At 44.0% G+C, this 18,094-nt stretch overlaps 1 protein-coding gene across 1 annotated transcript in view; it reads right to left on the bottom strand.

Annotated features, from left to right (window-relative positions):
* Positions 1–18,094, bottom strand: part of LOC138570021 (pyruvate dehydrogenase (acetyl-transferring) kinase isozyme 2, mitochondrial-like) — a 70,929-nt gene that overhangs the window by 31,554 nt on the left and 21,281 nt on the right. The window contains exons 2-5 of the mRNA XM_069648553.1: positions 6,682–6,823; positions 4,407–4,478; positions 3,610–3,794; positions 327–416 (exon numbers count right to left, since the gene is read on the bottom strand). Of these exons, the coding sequence (XP_069504654.1) occupies positions 327–416; positions 3,610–3,794; positions 4,407–4,478; positions 6,682–6,823 (489 nt within the window). The remainder of the gene's footprint in view (positions 1–326; positions 417–3,609; positions 3,795–4,406; positions 4,479–6,681; positions 6,824–18,094) is intronic.

The raw sequence follows: 18,094 nt of genomic DNA, 5'->3' as shown, positions 1-18,094 counted from the left end.
AAGCATTAGCAAAGCCAACCGTTTTAGCTTGTGTATAAGTATTAGGCAGATGCCAGGCACTGCTATTAGTTGGCCAGATATTCGGGACATTTTGCGCCTGCTACCATCAATAGCCAGTTTATACCATTACACGAGTGCCTGGCAAGTGCCTTCCCCATGCCTACACAAAAACCCAAACTGCTGGCAGTGCCAAACGCTTGTTTTCAAGACGTTTTGATATGAAAACCAAAAGGGGTAGCTAAACTGACAAGGAAATGTTATCCATAAATCTCTTTATCTCTATATATTAAATATAGTTATAAAAAATATTGCAAAATGATACATACCATTCACAACTTCCACCACATCACAAAAAGGATCAATGCTTCCTATATGCTTTGGGTGAGCTGGGTTTGTACTTCCATCAAAGAGAAGGGCTGTAAAAAACATTGTTGCAGAAATTACTTATTGGTCAATTGCAATCTCCCTTAATAGATAAAGAAACAAGAAATACATGTTCAACAAATGTGAAAGAGACCAAACTAGGAATGCCAGGAATCCAATTCCACAGAATATTCTCCACCCCAGCAACGGTCTGTTGCAATTACTTGCATGGATGAGGTTAGAGAAAAGCTTGCTCAACAAACGAGATGCAAAAAAAACGCAGATGGATGCTTCTCCTTTCCAGGTAATGGCTTTGGGATTTGTTTTCAACTACGCATTGTATTTCTGTTCTACAAAACATGGGCAAAACATGGAAAATGTGGGTAGAATCGTTTCTTGTAATGGGCAGATATGCTGTTACATCGACTTCCGGCAATGGTTTAACAAACATGTTAGTGAGCAGATCCCCTTCACGCTTTAACCACCAGCCCACGGAGAGGCAGCTTGAGCTTTCATTGCTGGCTTCCTATTACCACATTTCTTTAGACCCTACCCCGGCCCTGCCCCCTGAAACTGAAAGAACCGAAGATGTGAACAGACACACAATCTTGTTATAATGCATATTTAACTCACCTCATTAATTAAAGCTGCTTTTCAGAGAAACATATTGAGAGATTCTGCGGAATAACCTCCTTTAGACCCATGAGACTAGCCTATAGTAACTGCCTCACCATCCCCAGTTTTAAGCTCTCAGAGGTTGGAGGCAGCAGCTTCCCCGTCAAAGCGGCCCAACTATGGAACTCCCTGCTGCCGCCTGCCATTAGAGAAGATCAATCTTACCCTAACTTCAGACTGAACTACATCGACTGGTTCAAATCAACCGATAACTATAACCCGCCACCCCCACCCCTCGCTACACTTACTATCCATGCTAGCCCATGCTGCAGCCTGCTTGTTGGGTGTGTTCTCAGTGTATGTATTGCTCTTAGTGTAGTGTACTTAATGATTCTTCCTGCTCCCCTTCACCCTGAACCCTGTAATTACTGTACCATTGCCGTTTTGCCATATGTAACCTATGTAATCTAAGTCTGGCATATCCCTGCAACCTTTGCAACCCTGCAATTACTGTACTATTGCTGTTTTGCCATATGTAATCTAAGTCTGGCATATCCCTGCAACCTTTGCAACCCTGCAATTACTGTACTATTGCTGTTTTGCCATATGTAACCTATGTAATCTAAGTCTGGCATATCCCTGCAACCTTTGCAACCCTGCAATTACTGTACTATTGCCGTTTTGCCATATGTAACCTATGTAATCTAAGTCTGGCATATCCCTGCAACCTTTGCAACCCTGCAATTACTGTACCATTGCCGTTTTGCCATATGTAACCTATGTAATCTAAGTCTGGCATATCCCTGCAACCTTTGCAACCCTGCAATTACTGTACCATTGCCGTTTTGCCATATGTAACCTATGTAATCTAAGTCTGGCATATCCCTGCAACCTTTGCAACCCTGCAATTACTGTACCATTGCCGTTTTGCCATATGTAACCTATGTAATCTAAGTCTGGCATATCCCTGCAACCTTTGCAACCCTGCAATTACTGTACCATTGCCGTTTTGCCATATGTAACCTATGTAATCTAAGTCTGGCATATCCCTGCAACCTGTGCAACCCTGCAATTACTGTACCATTGCCGTTTTGCCATATGTAACCTATGTAATCTAAGTCTGGCATATCCCTGCAACCTTTGCAACCCTGCAATTACTGTACCATTGCCGTTTTGCCATATGTAACCTATGTAATCTAAATCTGGCATATCCCTGCAACCTTTGCAACCCTGCAATTACTGTACCATTGCTGTTTTGCCATATGTAACCTATGTAATCTAAGTCTGGCATATCCCTGCAACCTGTGCAACCCTGCAATTACTGTACCATTGCCGTTTTGCCATATGTAACCTATGTAATCTAAGTCTGGCATATCCCTGCAACCTTTGCGCCCTGATACTCTCGGGTCTGGTGCGCATTACAAATGAATAAACAAACAAAGTTAGGTGTGATGCTCTGTGTTTTCCACAGTGGGATTATTTTGCATGGTGGAAATGTATAAAGGCATACGGATCCCCAGGAGACTGCAGTATATGCGCCATTAAAAATGTGTTTCCCTTTAAAATACTTGAAAAGCATTTCAAGAAAACTCCCTGAAAATGGTGCAAACTTTTCACTGAGGACCAGAAACAGTGTGCAGAGTCAATACATCAGAATACCTCAGCGAGTTGAGCGCTCGCTGCTGAGTTCTTGTGTGTAATCTGTAGTAAACAGGTTTGAATCCCAGCAAGGCCAACTCAGCCTTTCATCCTTCCAAAGGCGATAAATGAGTACCAACCTGGTTTGGGTAATAATTTGATATGATCTATGCACAGCAATTTGACAAAAGTGCAATATAAATAAGACATTATTATTATTAACAGGTCAGATAGAGGAGGATCGTGCAGTCAGGTCAACAATGCACGGTTTGCCAACTTTCAACCGTTTTACCTTTTTGCACATTAGAACACAAATATGAAGACATGGCTAGGAAAATATACCCAGCCATTTGATCAAGCATTGACTAATTAGGCGTGGGGGCGGGGACACTACTACAGCCTTAACCTTTATTTGCATATGCAATTGTATTTTTTAAAAATGGAACACCATAATACTATCTGTCTACTGTGTCTATTGAGAAAGTCCTCCAAGTGATCTTCCATAAAATATAAATGAGTGTTACAGATCTCTCCTGTTTTTCTAATTCTGCCCCCTTTCTTCCCTACTCTCCACCTGTTTCCTTTTGGATTCCTCCGCAGACTGAGGACTGGTGGCACCTAACGGGGGCACAGTATGCCACACTTTGCACAAGCCTCAGCGCTGTAGAACTACTAGGGCGATGACTGGCACAGCACAGCAGAGTAACATAACATAGCATGTTCATAATCAGACATGCAATTAACACGTGGAATGTCTCTAGACTGTTAGTGGCACCCTACCCTCTAGGTCTGCTTCATGGTAATCTAATCACACTGGGTCACAGTGAACATTAACATTGGAGTACACAGAAAAAACAGTGCCACCCACCCCCCTGAACAGGTTTTGCAATACGTGCGTTTGTGTTAAAGATTAATTTGCAGAGCAATGTACAGGTAAAACAGGCTGACATGTTCGCAAAATTAGAAGGACTCAAACAGGTAACTTTGTCTTACTGTGTTGGTTGATTAGCATTCTAATGGAAATTCGGCTCATGTAAAATCGGTCCAAGAAATACTGCACATTTTGATTGGTGACTGGGTCGACCCCAAAGGCCTCCTTGTATTCCAATACTCCTTGTGCCATTGTGGGGACCACATTGTTGTGCCTATTTCGGATGGTAACCAGAGTCTCTGTAAAACTAAAATAATGCAGAAAAAATCCATTATACAAGGGAAGCAGGCCCAGGTTACAGTCTGTAGATGAGCGTGGATACAGCAAGGTTCTGATTTGAAGCATTATTTCTATAGGTTTAATACCTTTAGCAGTTAAAAAATATGTATTACAACTTTTGCACTACCATCAATAGCAATAGTTCATTGGTGGCGCTCCAACGATATAATCATTATGAAATTGTACATAGTCACAATTTAAAAATCAGAACTATAACAGTCTAATGTGTCCTCCAAATGCAAGTTAAACTCTAAATTATAATGCAGAAAGTAAGAGTTGGTGCTTAAATATATGTTGTTCTTTAATAAAATATCCAATCCATGTATCGTACAATACAATTCAGGAGATGAACCATAACACTATATCCTTAAATTCTGTTAACGCTAGAGTTTATTGAAAATGTAACAATATACATTAAAACATTATAAAAGAGGAAATAACAAAATAGTGAGCATTATAAAATTGTGTGAACTAACAAAACCCAACTGAAGGTCGGTATGCACAAATTAAAAAAAAACATCAATACTAGCACATACATTTAAAAACATTTGTAATGTTACAAATGTAATAAAAGACATACTCAGATAATACTCTCAGGTCATCCGAGCTTCGGTCCTGAAATTCTATCATGTCCATTAAACTTTGAACATACCTAAAAAAAAAACATTATGCAGAGAAGCATAAACAAATATGCAGAAGATGTGCACTTTCCCCTCAATGACAAAAACAAAGCCACGGGAATATCCAGGGAATTCTTATGATTTTCTTTGTATGTCATACCGAATGGAAGAGCTCTGTCAATCTTTAAATCACTAGAAAAAAACATTGAACCATGAACTAACGAAAATCATACATGCAACCCTAGCCTTCTGTGACACAATGATGCCATAATAGGCCCAGCTGCCCATGTTTTTCGGCCATTTCACTGATGACTGCACTGAAAAGCAATTTCCTCTTCAAACACTGCTAATGATTTTAAACTGTAATGTATTCTTTTTTTAAGCAGATTCTAAGAACGGTGATATTGCCTTTGGCATGCAACACTGTTTTTAAGAGATAGTGAGTCAAAATGGTCGATAGCCTCAGTTAGAGCCAAAGGTTTACAGTATTGCTTCAAAGAAGCCTGCAGTAATTGTAGGGACAATTAAAAAATGATGTTTGCATATTTAATTGTATAGTTGTCCAAGCCTCTGTTCCTGGCAAGAAGCCATATGGCACAACTTGCTTTTTTGTAAAACGGTGGCATGCCGCTAAAAATACCCATTCCTGAAGCCCTCTTCTATTGCTGTGGTGCTATGTCTAATATTCTACTGCAGTCTGTGCCTGTTAAATCCGCTTTCTCTTGCCATGTTGCTTTACATGTCTTTACTTTGCAGACTCTCTTCAAATTGCTCTCCGTTTCGTTTTTTTACATTTGTGTTTAGTCATTCCCTTGCTGTGGATACCTCTCCTTTAGTGTTTACCTATGTTTGCAGCAGCTTAGTCTGTTCCTGCCACACTGTTTTTATCTTTGCTGCCACCTCTTTTTCTGTGATGTGACCCTGCTCGCTCTCTTTCTCTCGGCCGCTCCTGAAGAATGAGGTGTGAATGCCTAGTAAGCAACAAATCGAACCATCTGACCATTCATTCTTTCCATATCTTCTAGAGGTTTACTATTGCACCGTCTGAGCAAATTACCAGAGACATAGTTCATTTCAGATGGGTATATGTTTATGGCACCAGTTGGCTTGGGGGAATAGCTGTTTGTGTCAAGGTAGCCGGGCTCTTCTAGGCCCTACCCAGGGGCTAAATAGCTCCCAGCAATTTCCATACATGGGGACGCCTTCATTGCATCAGCCTTCGGTCTATCCAGGGGATCACTGGGTGCTAGGGTTAAATGCCAACTATATTTTCAAATGCCCTGTGGGTTATATAATCTGTCAAGAAACTATCAGTCCTAAAGAATTTCGGGGATATCTGGACATCCCTGCAGAGGAAAGGGTACCGGTACTGGTACAGGGTTCGGAAGCCAGTAGAGCTAAACAAAATGACAGAGGTGGTTTAACAAAAGTGTTCAGTTGGCCCAGAGATAAAGAAAGGTCTCATTACAGGGAATGATTAAACAGTGGTACCACACCCCACACCCCCCGAATCACATCGACCCATGCCATTCGCATGTGCATTAGAGAGTAATGTTCTCATGAATACATGAGAACGTAACAGCCCGCTTTATTCATTAAATGTGCTTCTATCGAAAAGATGGGGCTTAAAAGTAGATCATTTTTCTCTCCACAGGACTGTAAGCATGCACCATACAGAACATCTAAAAAAACAATTTCTTAATACAAATAGGTCTTCAGCTTCTCAATTTAACCGCAGATTTCAGAAGATACATTAATAGTTTGTCTTTCTAACCTACTCCCTTGGTACATCTTTGCAATATAACTTAACCTAACTCTCATCCAAAATAATGGGGTATAAAATGAAGCAGTGTGGACCTAGGATTCCTGGCTGCTTATGTGCACGTTGGGCTCACTCTTCTAACTAAGAATGATCGAGATGTTGGGTTAAAAAAACACAAACTGGGAAAAACTGGGATAATTAAATCACTGGGGACAGAAAAGGCATATGTCTCCCACCGCCCCAAGCCCCAGAATTGCCAGATGGAGTCATGTAGCTATGATCAGAGGTCACCATTATTTAGAACTGGCTTTTTACCCAACGTTATTCTGTCTGTTCAGACAATTAGGCCCATGCCTGCAATGGAACACCGGAAACTACAAGTCCCAACATTCAAAGTGCCGTTAGCTAAGAAGCTAGGATCCGATTCAAACCGAACATCAATTCACATGTTAAGCTTGCACAAGGCAACTCACCAGCTCTGCACGAGTTGCACAGAAGGCGTTCCCAGTAGCGGGTCGGGCAGAATATCTATCTCCCGCATGATGTTGGCCAGCCGCACGGGGAGCTCTTGCCTCAGAAACTTGAAGGAGGTTTTCTCGCACCCATTGGCGGACCCTGAGAAAAGATGAGCACGTTTAAAAACAGTGGACATTTGAGCACTTGCCCTTCATCTCCATGCACACACCTAGAGCTGATTGGTCAAAATAGCTGAACTGCTGACCTATATGTAAACACTGCTACGAGGGCATTTGGTCAAAGGCCAATGAGCTAAGGAAACCCGATGTGCCATTATGGTGTCCCAATGGCAAGTAATCCTACTTAATCCTGCTCAATAGGATGAAAGGTTCATTGGCACTGCAGGCATTAGCTGCGGGCACCTTGCCCACTTGAGGGATTGTCCAGTCCACGTGATTACTCCCGGTCAATATAGTTCAACCAGAGTAGCCAAAATGCCTCCCTCCTGTACAGACAAACATGCAAAGTCAACATTCATGTTCGCTCTCATGATCTGGCTTACATTCGTAAAAATAAAGCAACTGTAACGAATGTCATAGTCACTCTCCCGGGGAGCATTCTTTATGGGCAAACAAACGGCAACGGTGCAGTGGCATGTCCAAAGCCCATACTGAGCCATGCCAATATGCACAGGGCTAGCAGGGCCTTACACAAAGCAGTGGGCGGATGTCTTTCCACAATTAGACATCAGCTTGATTCACAATGTTGAATACTGATGCACAGCACAGAAGAGCAAGTCCAAAGCCTGTGGGTCCAAAACGTTATTAAGCCTCAGCAAAGGCAACAGTCTTGGCGTTTCCATGGGGATAACGAGCTCCCCCTATTCAGATACTTTTAACATTGCGAAATGTATATCACAATTGTTTACAAATGTTCCCAATATAATCAATAGAATGTCACTACTGAGCTCTAACTTTTCTTTACATAACAAAACCACAACGGCATGTAACTACTAGTGTTTATATTGTCCATTAAAAAAACAAGCCAATCACTTCAAATCATACACTGTGCTGTGCAGCGATGCTACATTGCTTAGAAAATCAAAGTTGTGACCTGACAGCTGTAAAACACCCATTACCTTGCAGAAAGGAGCTTTTGCAGGCAGATGGCTTTTTAAAACACCATTAATACTATGGGAAACGAGATAAGCAGCAGATACATGGCTGCAATTGCTCATAACTCTTTAGACGACTGTTTTTGCCAGCAGAAATGGTTTAAACCGGCCAAATGTGGCAAAGATTTAGATAACATGGACTGTGTTAATGATCATGGTGCCGACGTATGCTTATCAATTGACAAATGCCAGAAAAAGTGCCAGGCACGTTGTCACCAGTATGTCTTCTCTCATAGTACTCTTAAGAGCCAGAACTAAAATGTGAGCGTGCAAATGCTAACCCAATGTATACTTTATGGGCCTAAGAGTTCTCTAGAGGGATAGATACACACCACTGAAGGATGATGAACTCAACGTGCACACAGGGAATAGTAGTGCAGCACTGAAGCCCTTTTTGGACTTAGTTAAGTCCAGAAATGTCAAAAGGTCCTCCAGGACTTTAGTGCAGGACCCAGAAGTACTTCCAATGATTACAGTTGGCTGTGTGGGCTGCTCCCTCTACCCCTCCCAGCTCCTCCGCTACCCCTGAACTCTATTTGTAACCCCTTGGGGTGCATCTCCTATGTAGAGCGCTACGTTGCTGCGCTATTAGAGCCTACATTTATAAATCCCTTCGTTCTGATGGTATTGTTTTTTTTTTCCTTGTACATCTCCCAAAGTCCCACGACTATTCCACGTAATCAGTTGCTACGGTGTCTCTCCCTTTTTACAGTCAGACTTGGGAAACACGAAGCAAGAGTATGTTACCCGTCTCTCTACCCAACACATGACTTCCATTCTTTATTCAAAGAGGTTTTCTTCAAACCTTTTCAGCACGGAAGTATTTTGCCTTAAAAATTGTTCAGCTTGGAATTGTATGATTCCCTATCCCAAAAAGTAGCCGGAAGCATTAAAGAAAAAGTTGCAATTTAAAAAAGAGGGAACATGGCGTTGCGAGGATTCATTTTGGTAGATGGTAGAATGATATACTACCTTTCTAAATGTACATATTAGTAATAAAAAATTTTTTTTAGAAGAGATAAGTATTAATTTAAAAATGTGCAGTGGTGTATGGATTGTGATAGTCACAGTGCAGTGGCGAAGGGAGGTTTTGAGGTCGGAAGAAGCAGTGCTCCACATGGGCCAGCAGTTCAGTACCTCTCACACAATCCAGTGCATAATAATGGATGGCAGATCATCCGTTAGTTGGGAGCCTGGGATTGCCAATGAACCTGACTTCCTGCGGCATCTGAGAAGAGTCCCTATATGGTTAGTGCTCTCTAGGCGCTTGGCCTGTTTAAAAGAACAAAATCTTGTGAGACCTCATCCCAACATATTGATTCCAAATGCCAAGACCTTCAAGGAAGACTGGAAGACGACTGCAACTCCCAAACCCGTTTGCATGTAGCGATGAATAAATTAGATGGAATAGTTGGGAAGGAACTAGCAGATGAAACATAGCCGGCAAGGCTTCATTAAGCCGTTACAGTAATAAATAGTACATTTAGCTCATGATACTCTACTAGGTCACGTAGCTGAAGTTCTTGTACAACTGCCGAACGAGCATTCGTTAGGCAACTTTGGCCGTAATCAATAACGGATTGGTGGCAACCTTGGTCCTGCAGGGATATGACCCAGAATTTTATGGAAAACAAATCTTATTTGGAGACCGTAGTGTCAGAAGGCCTGGTTCACGTCTGAATGACAACAGTTACCTGGAATAAGTAATTCTAGCCACAGGATTCGTATCATATTGTTAAGTCAAACTACTTACCTGTAGTAACACTTACCCACTTAGAGGCCAATTCAAAAAAGCCTATTGGATTAAGAGTGTAAGGCAAACTTTGTTCTTCACATTTTACGGCTATATTTCCTTCGACGCAAATCCACGAATCATGGCTGGGATTTGCGTGCAAAGAGTCGGACTGGCTCCAGGTGGAAGTGACCCACAGCCAGCTAGGGGAGCAAGGGTCCTCTAGGCATCTATAAGTGTCAGGCGCATTCCAGACATCTGGTGAGGCATAGGCCAACTGACCACAGGTGGGTGGGAGCTTCGATCAGCCGCATACCCAAGTGGGGTTAGGTTTGGCCGTAAAGAGCCTGTCACTATCACATATCTACCCTTTTCAGGGTTGAAAACTGAGAAAATGCAGGCATGAGCGTACCCATCCTGGGCAGCTCAATGGTGCCCTGCGTCTGAAAAAAGACCACTGACAACATTGCGCGTTACTCTGCACCGCCTGCACTGGGAGATTTGGGGGGACTGGGTACCAGGCTCAAGTGAAAGAGCTGCAGGTCTGCAGCAAATCATCGGGAATCTTGCTGTGAATCGGGATATGCTTTAGTTTTGGCACACCCCACTAAGGTGAATTTGATGGCAAAAAGAATGTTGCACTGGAAGATTCAGATGTGTGCATCAGTCCCCAGGAATAATAATGCCATTCTGTGTGTTATGTGTGTTTGCGCGTGCATGCACACGTGACTAAAGCATGTTTGTGAGTTGCACCTGTAGTCCTGTAAACCTTCTTTCGTTACTAACTGAGAATCCTCTGACACCCCGTCGCGGGATGAGAAAGTTTCATAGCCAAGATGATGGATGCACTGTCCACCGGTCCCACGTGCCGGTTCAAAGCATATAAACAGCTTTCCCGAAGCAACACAATGGCCACTGCTAAGCAAAACAAGCACTGCACAGCCAACAGCTTTGGACTGAGTGTCGGTAAGAGATATGCCTGGAATATTCATTTGCCAGTAGCTGAGATAATGGTACTACTACCTGGACATTAGATGGCAGCAGCAGGAGAATTGTGTGATAACTTGGTTTATAGTAGCATTGCCTGGCAAATGCATATCTGACACCTAGACACAAGCCAAAATGGTTGGCTTTGTCACTGATTGTTTTAACAGGACCCAGGTGCAAGGAACATATAAATCAAGTGGCTGAAGATACGCTTATTTAAGAAATGTTTATTACACCAGTAGCACATTACAGCTTCAATTAAGAGATTATCTTGTACCACACTGCTTAGAAATAACACTGAGAGGCGAAAGGTAGAGGTTATGCTTGACACAGCAGCTTAAAGAGACTGCAGGAGTGTATGTTTTGCTCAGGGAGGGGCAGGCAGTGGGTGGGAATGGCCATGTGGTTTAGCATGACCAAAGCATGACCATGCACAGTGAATGGGACGAATAAATAACCACACAACGCCCACAGCTGTGCTTCCCTCCTCCAATGGCATCACTATTAGCTGTACTCCAATGCAATAGTTTGGGCTTATAGGTGGTGCATTGGCGCCACCCAATGAACAAAACTGAAAAGGATGGGCGGTTGCTAGCAAGTATAGATGCTAGGGAATTCAAAATGACAGCCACACTAAAATCTATGAGACAATTAAAACGTGTGCTCATCCAAGTAATAAAATCGAAATTCTAAAGCTATATATGTGCGCAATAAATGTTATAATATTAATTATTAATCGTTATTGTGTTTTAGTCAAAATAGGACTTTTCGCAAAGCTAAAAATTCATCAATCATGCATAAGAACATTAAAACACTGGTACAATAAAATAATTGTCCAATACCTACAGTAAGTATTAAAAAAACATTCTTTAAAGAAATGTGTGGATTCATATTACAGATTCCCATCACTACCACATAAATATACTGTGTTCATCGCATTCATAAGCATTAAAATCTCTCAAGACAATCAATAGCCTTAATTTAAAAGAAAATCTATGTAGACTCAAAGTCGATATAAAGCAATTGGCGTGGCAAGTGATTTAGTGTTAAGGCAATAATTCCAGAAGTCATACGTCTTAATTGCTTCATAAGTGTGAACCAACTTTCCCAAGGTACTCATGTATAATGCACCCAATTGAACACATTCTGTGAAAACATGCTTGGCCGTCTCAGTTTATGAGGCACTTTGCATATCCGGCAGTACCGCGCCTCTTTTGCTATTTTAAGCCGAGACCCCCTAATTGTCAATATGGGCAATGAGTATTTACGTTGCAGCATCGTCAACCGGCGGACCGCCGGGTAAGCAAATAGCAGTAGAACAAGTTACTTACCGATGGTAAAGTTCTTTCGACTGGATGTTCCTCCCACGTATTCCTTATCTTTGATATTTCCAATATCCAGCTTGCTGCTGCCTTGGAATTTTCTTTTCAGTAGAGGGCGCTGTTCGTTGAAGCATGGTCGAATCGATGTCCCTCGGAAGACTCTGTCCCGATTTCGACGTCACAACAGGTATAAATAGCACGTGCAGCGCCTGTTGGCCTCAATTCCTTTTTTCTGCACTTCACAGCTTCGGTAACATAACGTTACTAGTCAGAAAATTCTTTGATACTCTTCGAAAATTCTTCCAGCTTTCGAAGCAATATGGCATCTTCATTGGCGTCGTCTACTCCTCGTTCCGGATTTAAAAAGTGACGGAACTGCGGTGCTAAAATGTCCATGATGGACCCGCACAGGATCTGCCTTTGGTGTTTAGGGTCAAACGTTACGTCTTCAGAGTGCCTGGACTGCTTGTTGATAATGGGTAAGGCCTTGCGAGAACGTAGAGGGAATTTGGAGAGAGGTAAGCCTTTAAAATCCCCCTCTACCCTGTCTAAACGTAAATCGAGACCAACGTCTCCTCGTCAAAAAAGATCAAAACGTTCCTGTTCCAGAAGTAGTTTGCACCATTCCTCGTCTTCGAGGCATGTACGTCATAGGTCGCCATCCACTTCATCATCCAGTTCACCATAGCGGGTCACTTGCCCTTCAAGATCTAGTACCCCAGCTCAGTGGGAGGAATTCAGACTCCGTATGATGAAGGTGTTCAAGAACGCGGCCCTGCCCCCCTTGACAACACCTAGAGGCGATGCTCCAGTCGAATGTCCAAGGAAGCATAAGTTTCATACATCTTCGAACCTGGCCACTGAACCTCCTTGAGAACGATCTCATCCCTTGAGTCGAGAGAAGGCCTCCTCTAAACATAAAGAATCAACGTCATCAATGCCAAAGGAAATCAATACGGCAAGCCCGAAAAGCACGTCTTCGAGGCCGTCAGCGCTGAGATCAAAGGAGAAGCCATCAATGCCTTGAGTTTCGACCTCCTCGACGCCGTATGTCAAGGAGGTCGATGCTACTTATACCTGTCGAGACGTCGACATCGGGACGGAGGTATCCGAGGGACATCGACTTGACCAGGCTTCGACGCACAGCGCCCTCTACTGAAAAAATTATTCCGAGGCAGCAGCAAGCTGGATTTTGGAAATATCAAAAATAAGGAATGTTTGGGAGGACACAATCCATTTGAAAATAAGGTTGTGCTTTCTTAAATTGATGCACCACAGTAGACAATTCCAGATAGCACTTTAATTTAGATAGTTACGCATAATAATCGTACCAGTCCCAGCGGTCAAGCTTTTTGTTAAAAGCTATCTTCGTTACAACGTAACTCGTGCCCTGCTCAAAGCTGGGAGTTCACCCAATGGCCTCAAATAGTTCTATATTCAACTCTTTGAAATGTGTCCCTCTCAGGACTGATTCAGCATCACGGTTTCCTCCCAGCTTTGACAATAGAGTGCACTTGGGGAAGTCAAAGTCTTAATATAAAGCTCACCTCTCCTTGTAAGTACCATACCCTTTAGAGAAATTAAACCCAATTCAAGGCAACAAAACCCTGTGGGGAAGGACAGAGACAGCCTCAAGATCCTATGCCAAAAAGTGCCCTCTAATATGCTCAACCATTTGAGGTCATTCATTGCAAGTGCTTCAAGCCCATATAAAATTGTGGGGCAAAAGCACTGATTATATAACAAATAAATACCATCCCGTGAATACCCTGCATGTTCTTCAGCAAATTTACATACTTGCAAGGTAATGAGTTTTGCTTTCCAAGATTTTATTTTGATTATATGTCTCTCATTTTCTGCAGTACTCAATTCTAAGCCCAAATAAGAATGAACTGCATAATCTAGAGGGCCCAGAGTGGTATTCATTTCTAGCCTGTTGATTTTCTTTCCAGCTACTAACATAATTCTGGTCTTTTCAATGTTAATTGTTGAATCGTTTTCAGCGGCGTACGCAGAAAGGTCATTGATCATACTTTTCATCCCTTTAAATGTACGATCAAAGATGACCAAATCGTCTGCATACACCTTAGCTGCCAGGAGAGAATCGCCTATTTTCGGAGGGCAGCTTGCCCTTTCTCTTAATCTTAAACGCAAATCCATTAGATTATATGATATGGCATTTATAACGCGCCTATAAGCAAGTATTTCAAGGCGCGTTCAACAAGGTACCCAACACACAACCCTGCTCTGACTCCCCTGTTTATCAACACTGGTGCTGTCAGCAGCCCTTCATTATCCAGCCGTACACACGCTTTCGTATTACTATGTAACTGGATGATTATTTGTAGCAACCACCTAGGGCATCGTAGCTTGTTCAGTTTAGATTATATAATCTGACTATTTACCTGGTCAAATGCAGATTTAAAATCTACAAAAGTGATATATTTGGAAGGTCCTTCCCTTCGTCGGGCCCCATGGATCAAGGTATCTAATGCTCTTATATTATGGACCGTTGCGGATCCTGATAGAAATCCAGTCTGGTACAGTTGTAGGATGTTATTAAACTCCACCCACCTCTGCATTTATTTTAGTAGAAAAGTGGCGAAGAGCTTGCCTTTAACGTCCAACATGCAAAACAGCCTGTAATGTTCCATACTCATCCGATTCCTCTTTTTGTAAACTGAGATCAATACAGTCTGTTGCCATGAAGTAGGCATCTTACGCTCCTCACAGACCTTCTTAATTTAATTGGAGCAGCCAAGCCCAGCTCTCTGGATCTCACTTTCAAACTATATTGGCCAGGCCGTTTGGCCCGGAGCCCTAGATCGTTTCAATTTTGTAATTGTTATTTCCTGTCCTCCAGGTTGACATTCAGTGACCATGGAAGTGACTCGTTCTCAATGTCAGCCGCCATCTGAGAAACAGTGATAATTTTTGATCCAATGTGGTTTCTCCAGGTTTCGCCCCAGATGGGGTTTACCAATTGTTTTGTTTTGACTCCTTTTGCTAAGGTTAAGATTGACCATATCGAGCGGGTATCCCGGCTACACCGGACCCTTGTAAAATGTTGCCATTTTGCATGTCTCAAGGATGCCTTGTGTCGCCGCAACCAGCTATGGTAGGCACCTTTTATTTTTTGATGGTATCAAGAGCGTCTTCTGTTGACTCGTCCATGTGTTTAGGCACCCCACCCCCATAGTTCTCTGTGCATCTTGCACTTTACATACTTAATGTCAAAGGATCTTGCTTTTGACTTATTTATGAGCACATTAGGATTCTCTGTATGGCTCCCACTGCCAACTCGCCATCTCATTTGTGGTGCGGCTTCTCATTTTAATCCCGTCCACTCTGCTCATCCCCAAGATGCTTAAGCGTGCATTATCTATGTTAAAACTAGTCCAACATAGGTGGTTTCCCACATGATTAGGGATCACATTTCCACACTTAGCGATGCTGCGCACATTCCGCTCTTGGTTCAAATCTCAAGCAAGAACCACATGGTCACTAAAGTCATTGTACAACACCTGGAGGTTGCTGACTCGTTCTAATAGAACATGGTTACCCGCATAGTAATCTAAAGTAGCCTTTCTGGACCCACTTGACCCTCAAACCCTTCCCTGGAGAATCACTTTTAGTACGTCCATTAAGGACTAAATTCTAATCTTTCAAGAAGAACAGCCATTGTTTCCCTCGGTGGTTGGAAAATCTTTGAGTCGTGCCACTTCTTTCTGCAACATTCTCGTACTGTGCGGTCAACTCATCGTCGATGCATCTAGCATTTAAGTCCCCGCACAGTATTACAAAGTCATTCTCCACCGACACTATCCACTGAGAATGAAATGTGTCTATGTAGTCAAAGACTTCTTTCGATACAGAAATTCCGGTGGGATCATAGATATTAATAATCAACAACCGTTTACTGAGAGCCACAGAATGTATAATAATCTCAACAGCCAACACATTACCCAGTGCTTTAAGTAGGATTAGAAAACGAGAAGGGGGGCTCTCGTTAGGGGGAGTAGCCTAAGTACGGGTGTGCTTAGGTCACGTCCCCTATCGATAGCCCCCCTTCGCCTGAGGGGTGGGGGCTGCGAAAAGAAGTAGAGCTGGGACGCACTGGGATTATTAACTTTGATGCGCCCATCACCTCCTTTTAAGAAAAAGAAGGGGCTGATCACACGAAAGGTGTGATACCAGTGTGCCCCAGCTCACATGCAGCAGGCAGCCTTTTCATTCAAGGAGCCACGTAGTGCAATGCTTTACCATGAGCAACTTGAATGAAAGTGCTGCCTGCTGATGATGGCTCTGTACTCTAAAACAGGAGGAGAGCTGGACTGCCCAGTTCTCCTTTTGTTTCCGTGTAAATAACATCAGCCAGCGTGAGGAGCCCAGGGTCTTCATGCTGGGTGATGGCTATTCACTCAGAAACAAAGGGAAGGCGGGCCAGTCCAGCCCTCCTCCTGTTTCAGAGTACAGAGACATCGGGCAGCCCGCACTGCACGGTTACACCTGCTGCTTGCAGGTGTCTGCACTTCGGTTTATAAAATAGAAAAGGTGATGCCTTTTCTTTTCTCCTAATCAGAAGTGCTGATGCCTGCAGGCAGCTTGTGTAACCGTGCATCTGCTACACGGGCTGCCTCAGGTGTCAGCATGGCTGGGGCTAGTCAGGGTCGGCACCGGCAGGGCCCCGGCTCGGGAGCCTTTCTGGAGACTGCTGGGGCTCAGCCCCGGATAGCCACGTCCCACTTAAATCACTGACATATCTTCCTGGAGCACGGAAGTATGATATGATATGATATGGCATTTGTAACGCGCCTATACACAAGTGTTTCAAGGCGCGACGAGGCAGGGAGGGGGGAACAAGGGGAAGACAGACAACGATCCTACTAGGCCAGGTGTCATTCAGACCGCGCAAGTGCAGGGGTAGGGGGAAGGGAAAAGTGCAAGGGGAAGGGGGAGGGGGGGAGTGCAGTACAAATAAGTAGAATAGAAATAAAATAATAAATAAATAGGGCCAGCTGGTGGCAAGTGCAAGGTAAGTGCAGAAGAGTGCTGGGGGGGGGCTGTAGGGATACAGAGGCAGTCCCGCAGTGCAGGGGTTGCCGGGGAGGCAGTGCAAGTGAAGAGTGACTGGGCCCAGGACCGAGGTCGGTGAGAGTGGCCCAGTTGCAGAATCAGTGCAGTTTAGGTGAAGAATTTAGCAGGGGAGAGGGAGAGAGAAAGCAGAAGCGAAGAGGAAGGTTTTGCGGTGCTTCCGGAACCGGAGATGGTTCTTCTCAAGTTTCAGGGAGGCAGGAAGGCTGTTCCAGAGGGAGGCCCCTGCCGCGGAGAGAGATCTACCCCCAGCTCGTAGCTTCGAGAAGCGGCTGACCCTGAGGGAGTTGGAGACGGATGAGCGTAGGGCTCGGGAAGGAAGATATTTAGGAAGAGAGAGTTGAAGGTATTTAGGCCCCAGGCCCCAGAAGGCCATGTGGACAATGCAGAGGGTTTTGACCTTAATCCTCGCAGCCACTGGGAGCCAGTGTAGAGATTTCAGTCCTAGAGAGATACGGTCCCTGGGCTTGAGGCCAAGGACAAGTCTCGCAGTTCTGTTCTGGATGAGTTGCAGAGGGCGGAGAGTGGAGGCAGGCAGATTAAGATAGAGGCTGTTACAGTAGTCCAGCTTCGAGAGAACCAGGGCTCGGGAGACAGTGAGCTTCTGGGGGAAGGAGAGGAAGGGAAGAATACCTCTGAGGAGGTGCAGCTGGTAATGTGACTTCTTAGAGACGTCAGATATATGAGGAGGGAAGGAGAGTGTGGAGTCGAAGATGACCCTGAGGTTTTTTGCCTTGCAGGTAGGAGCAGGAAGAGGGCCAAGAGAGGCCGGCCAGAGAGCTGCAGGGAAGGAGGGAGTGGGTGTGCCGATGAGTAGGATCTCAGTCTTACTAGCATTAAGGCAGAGGTCATTGGCAGCACACCATTCCTGGATAGCAGACAGACAGTCAGAGATGAGGGAGGGAGAGGAGGAGGCCGAGGGTAGCCTGAAAATGAGCTGGGTATCATCCGCATAGCACTGAAAGTTGGGGCAGAGGGCGGCGATGCGGTGGGCAAGGAGTGCCAGATACTGGTTGAACAGCCAGGGAGAGAGATTAGATCCCTGGGGAACGCCACAGGTGGAGAAAAAGATGTCAGAGAGGAAGGACCCAAGTTGGACCTGGGAGGGTCGATTGGAAAGG

Source organism: Ambystoma mexicanum, chromosome 2q, assembly GCF_040938575.1.
Source record: "Ambystoma mexicanum isolate Mex_15411 chromosome 2q, UKY_AmexF1_1, whole genome shotgun sequence".
NCBI classification, from domain to species: Eukaryota; Metazoa; Chordata; class Amphibia; order Caudata; family Ambystomatidae; genus Ambystoma; species Ambystoma mexicanum.
This window is presented reverse-complemented; position numbering and strand designations above follow the sequence as displayed.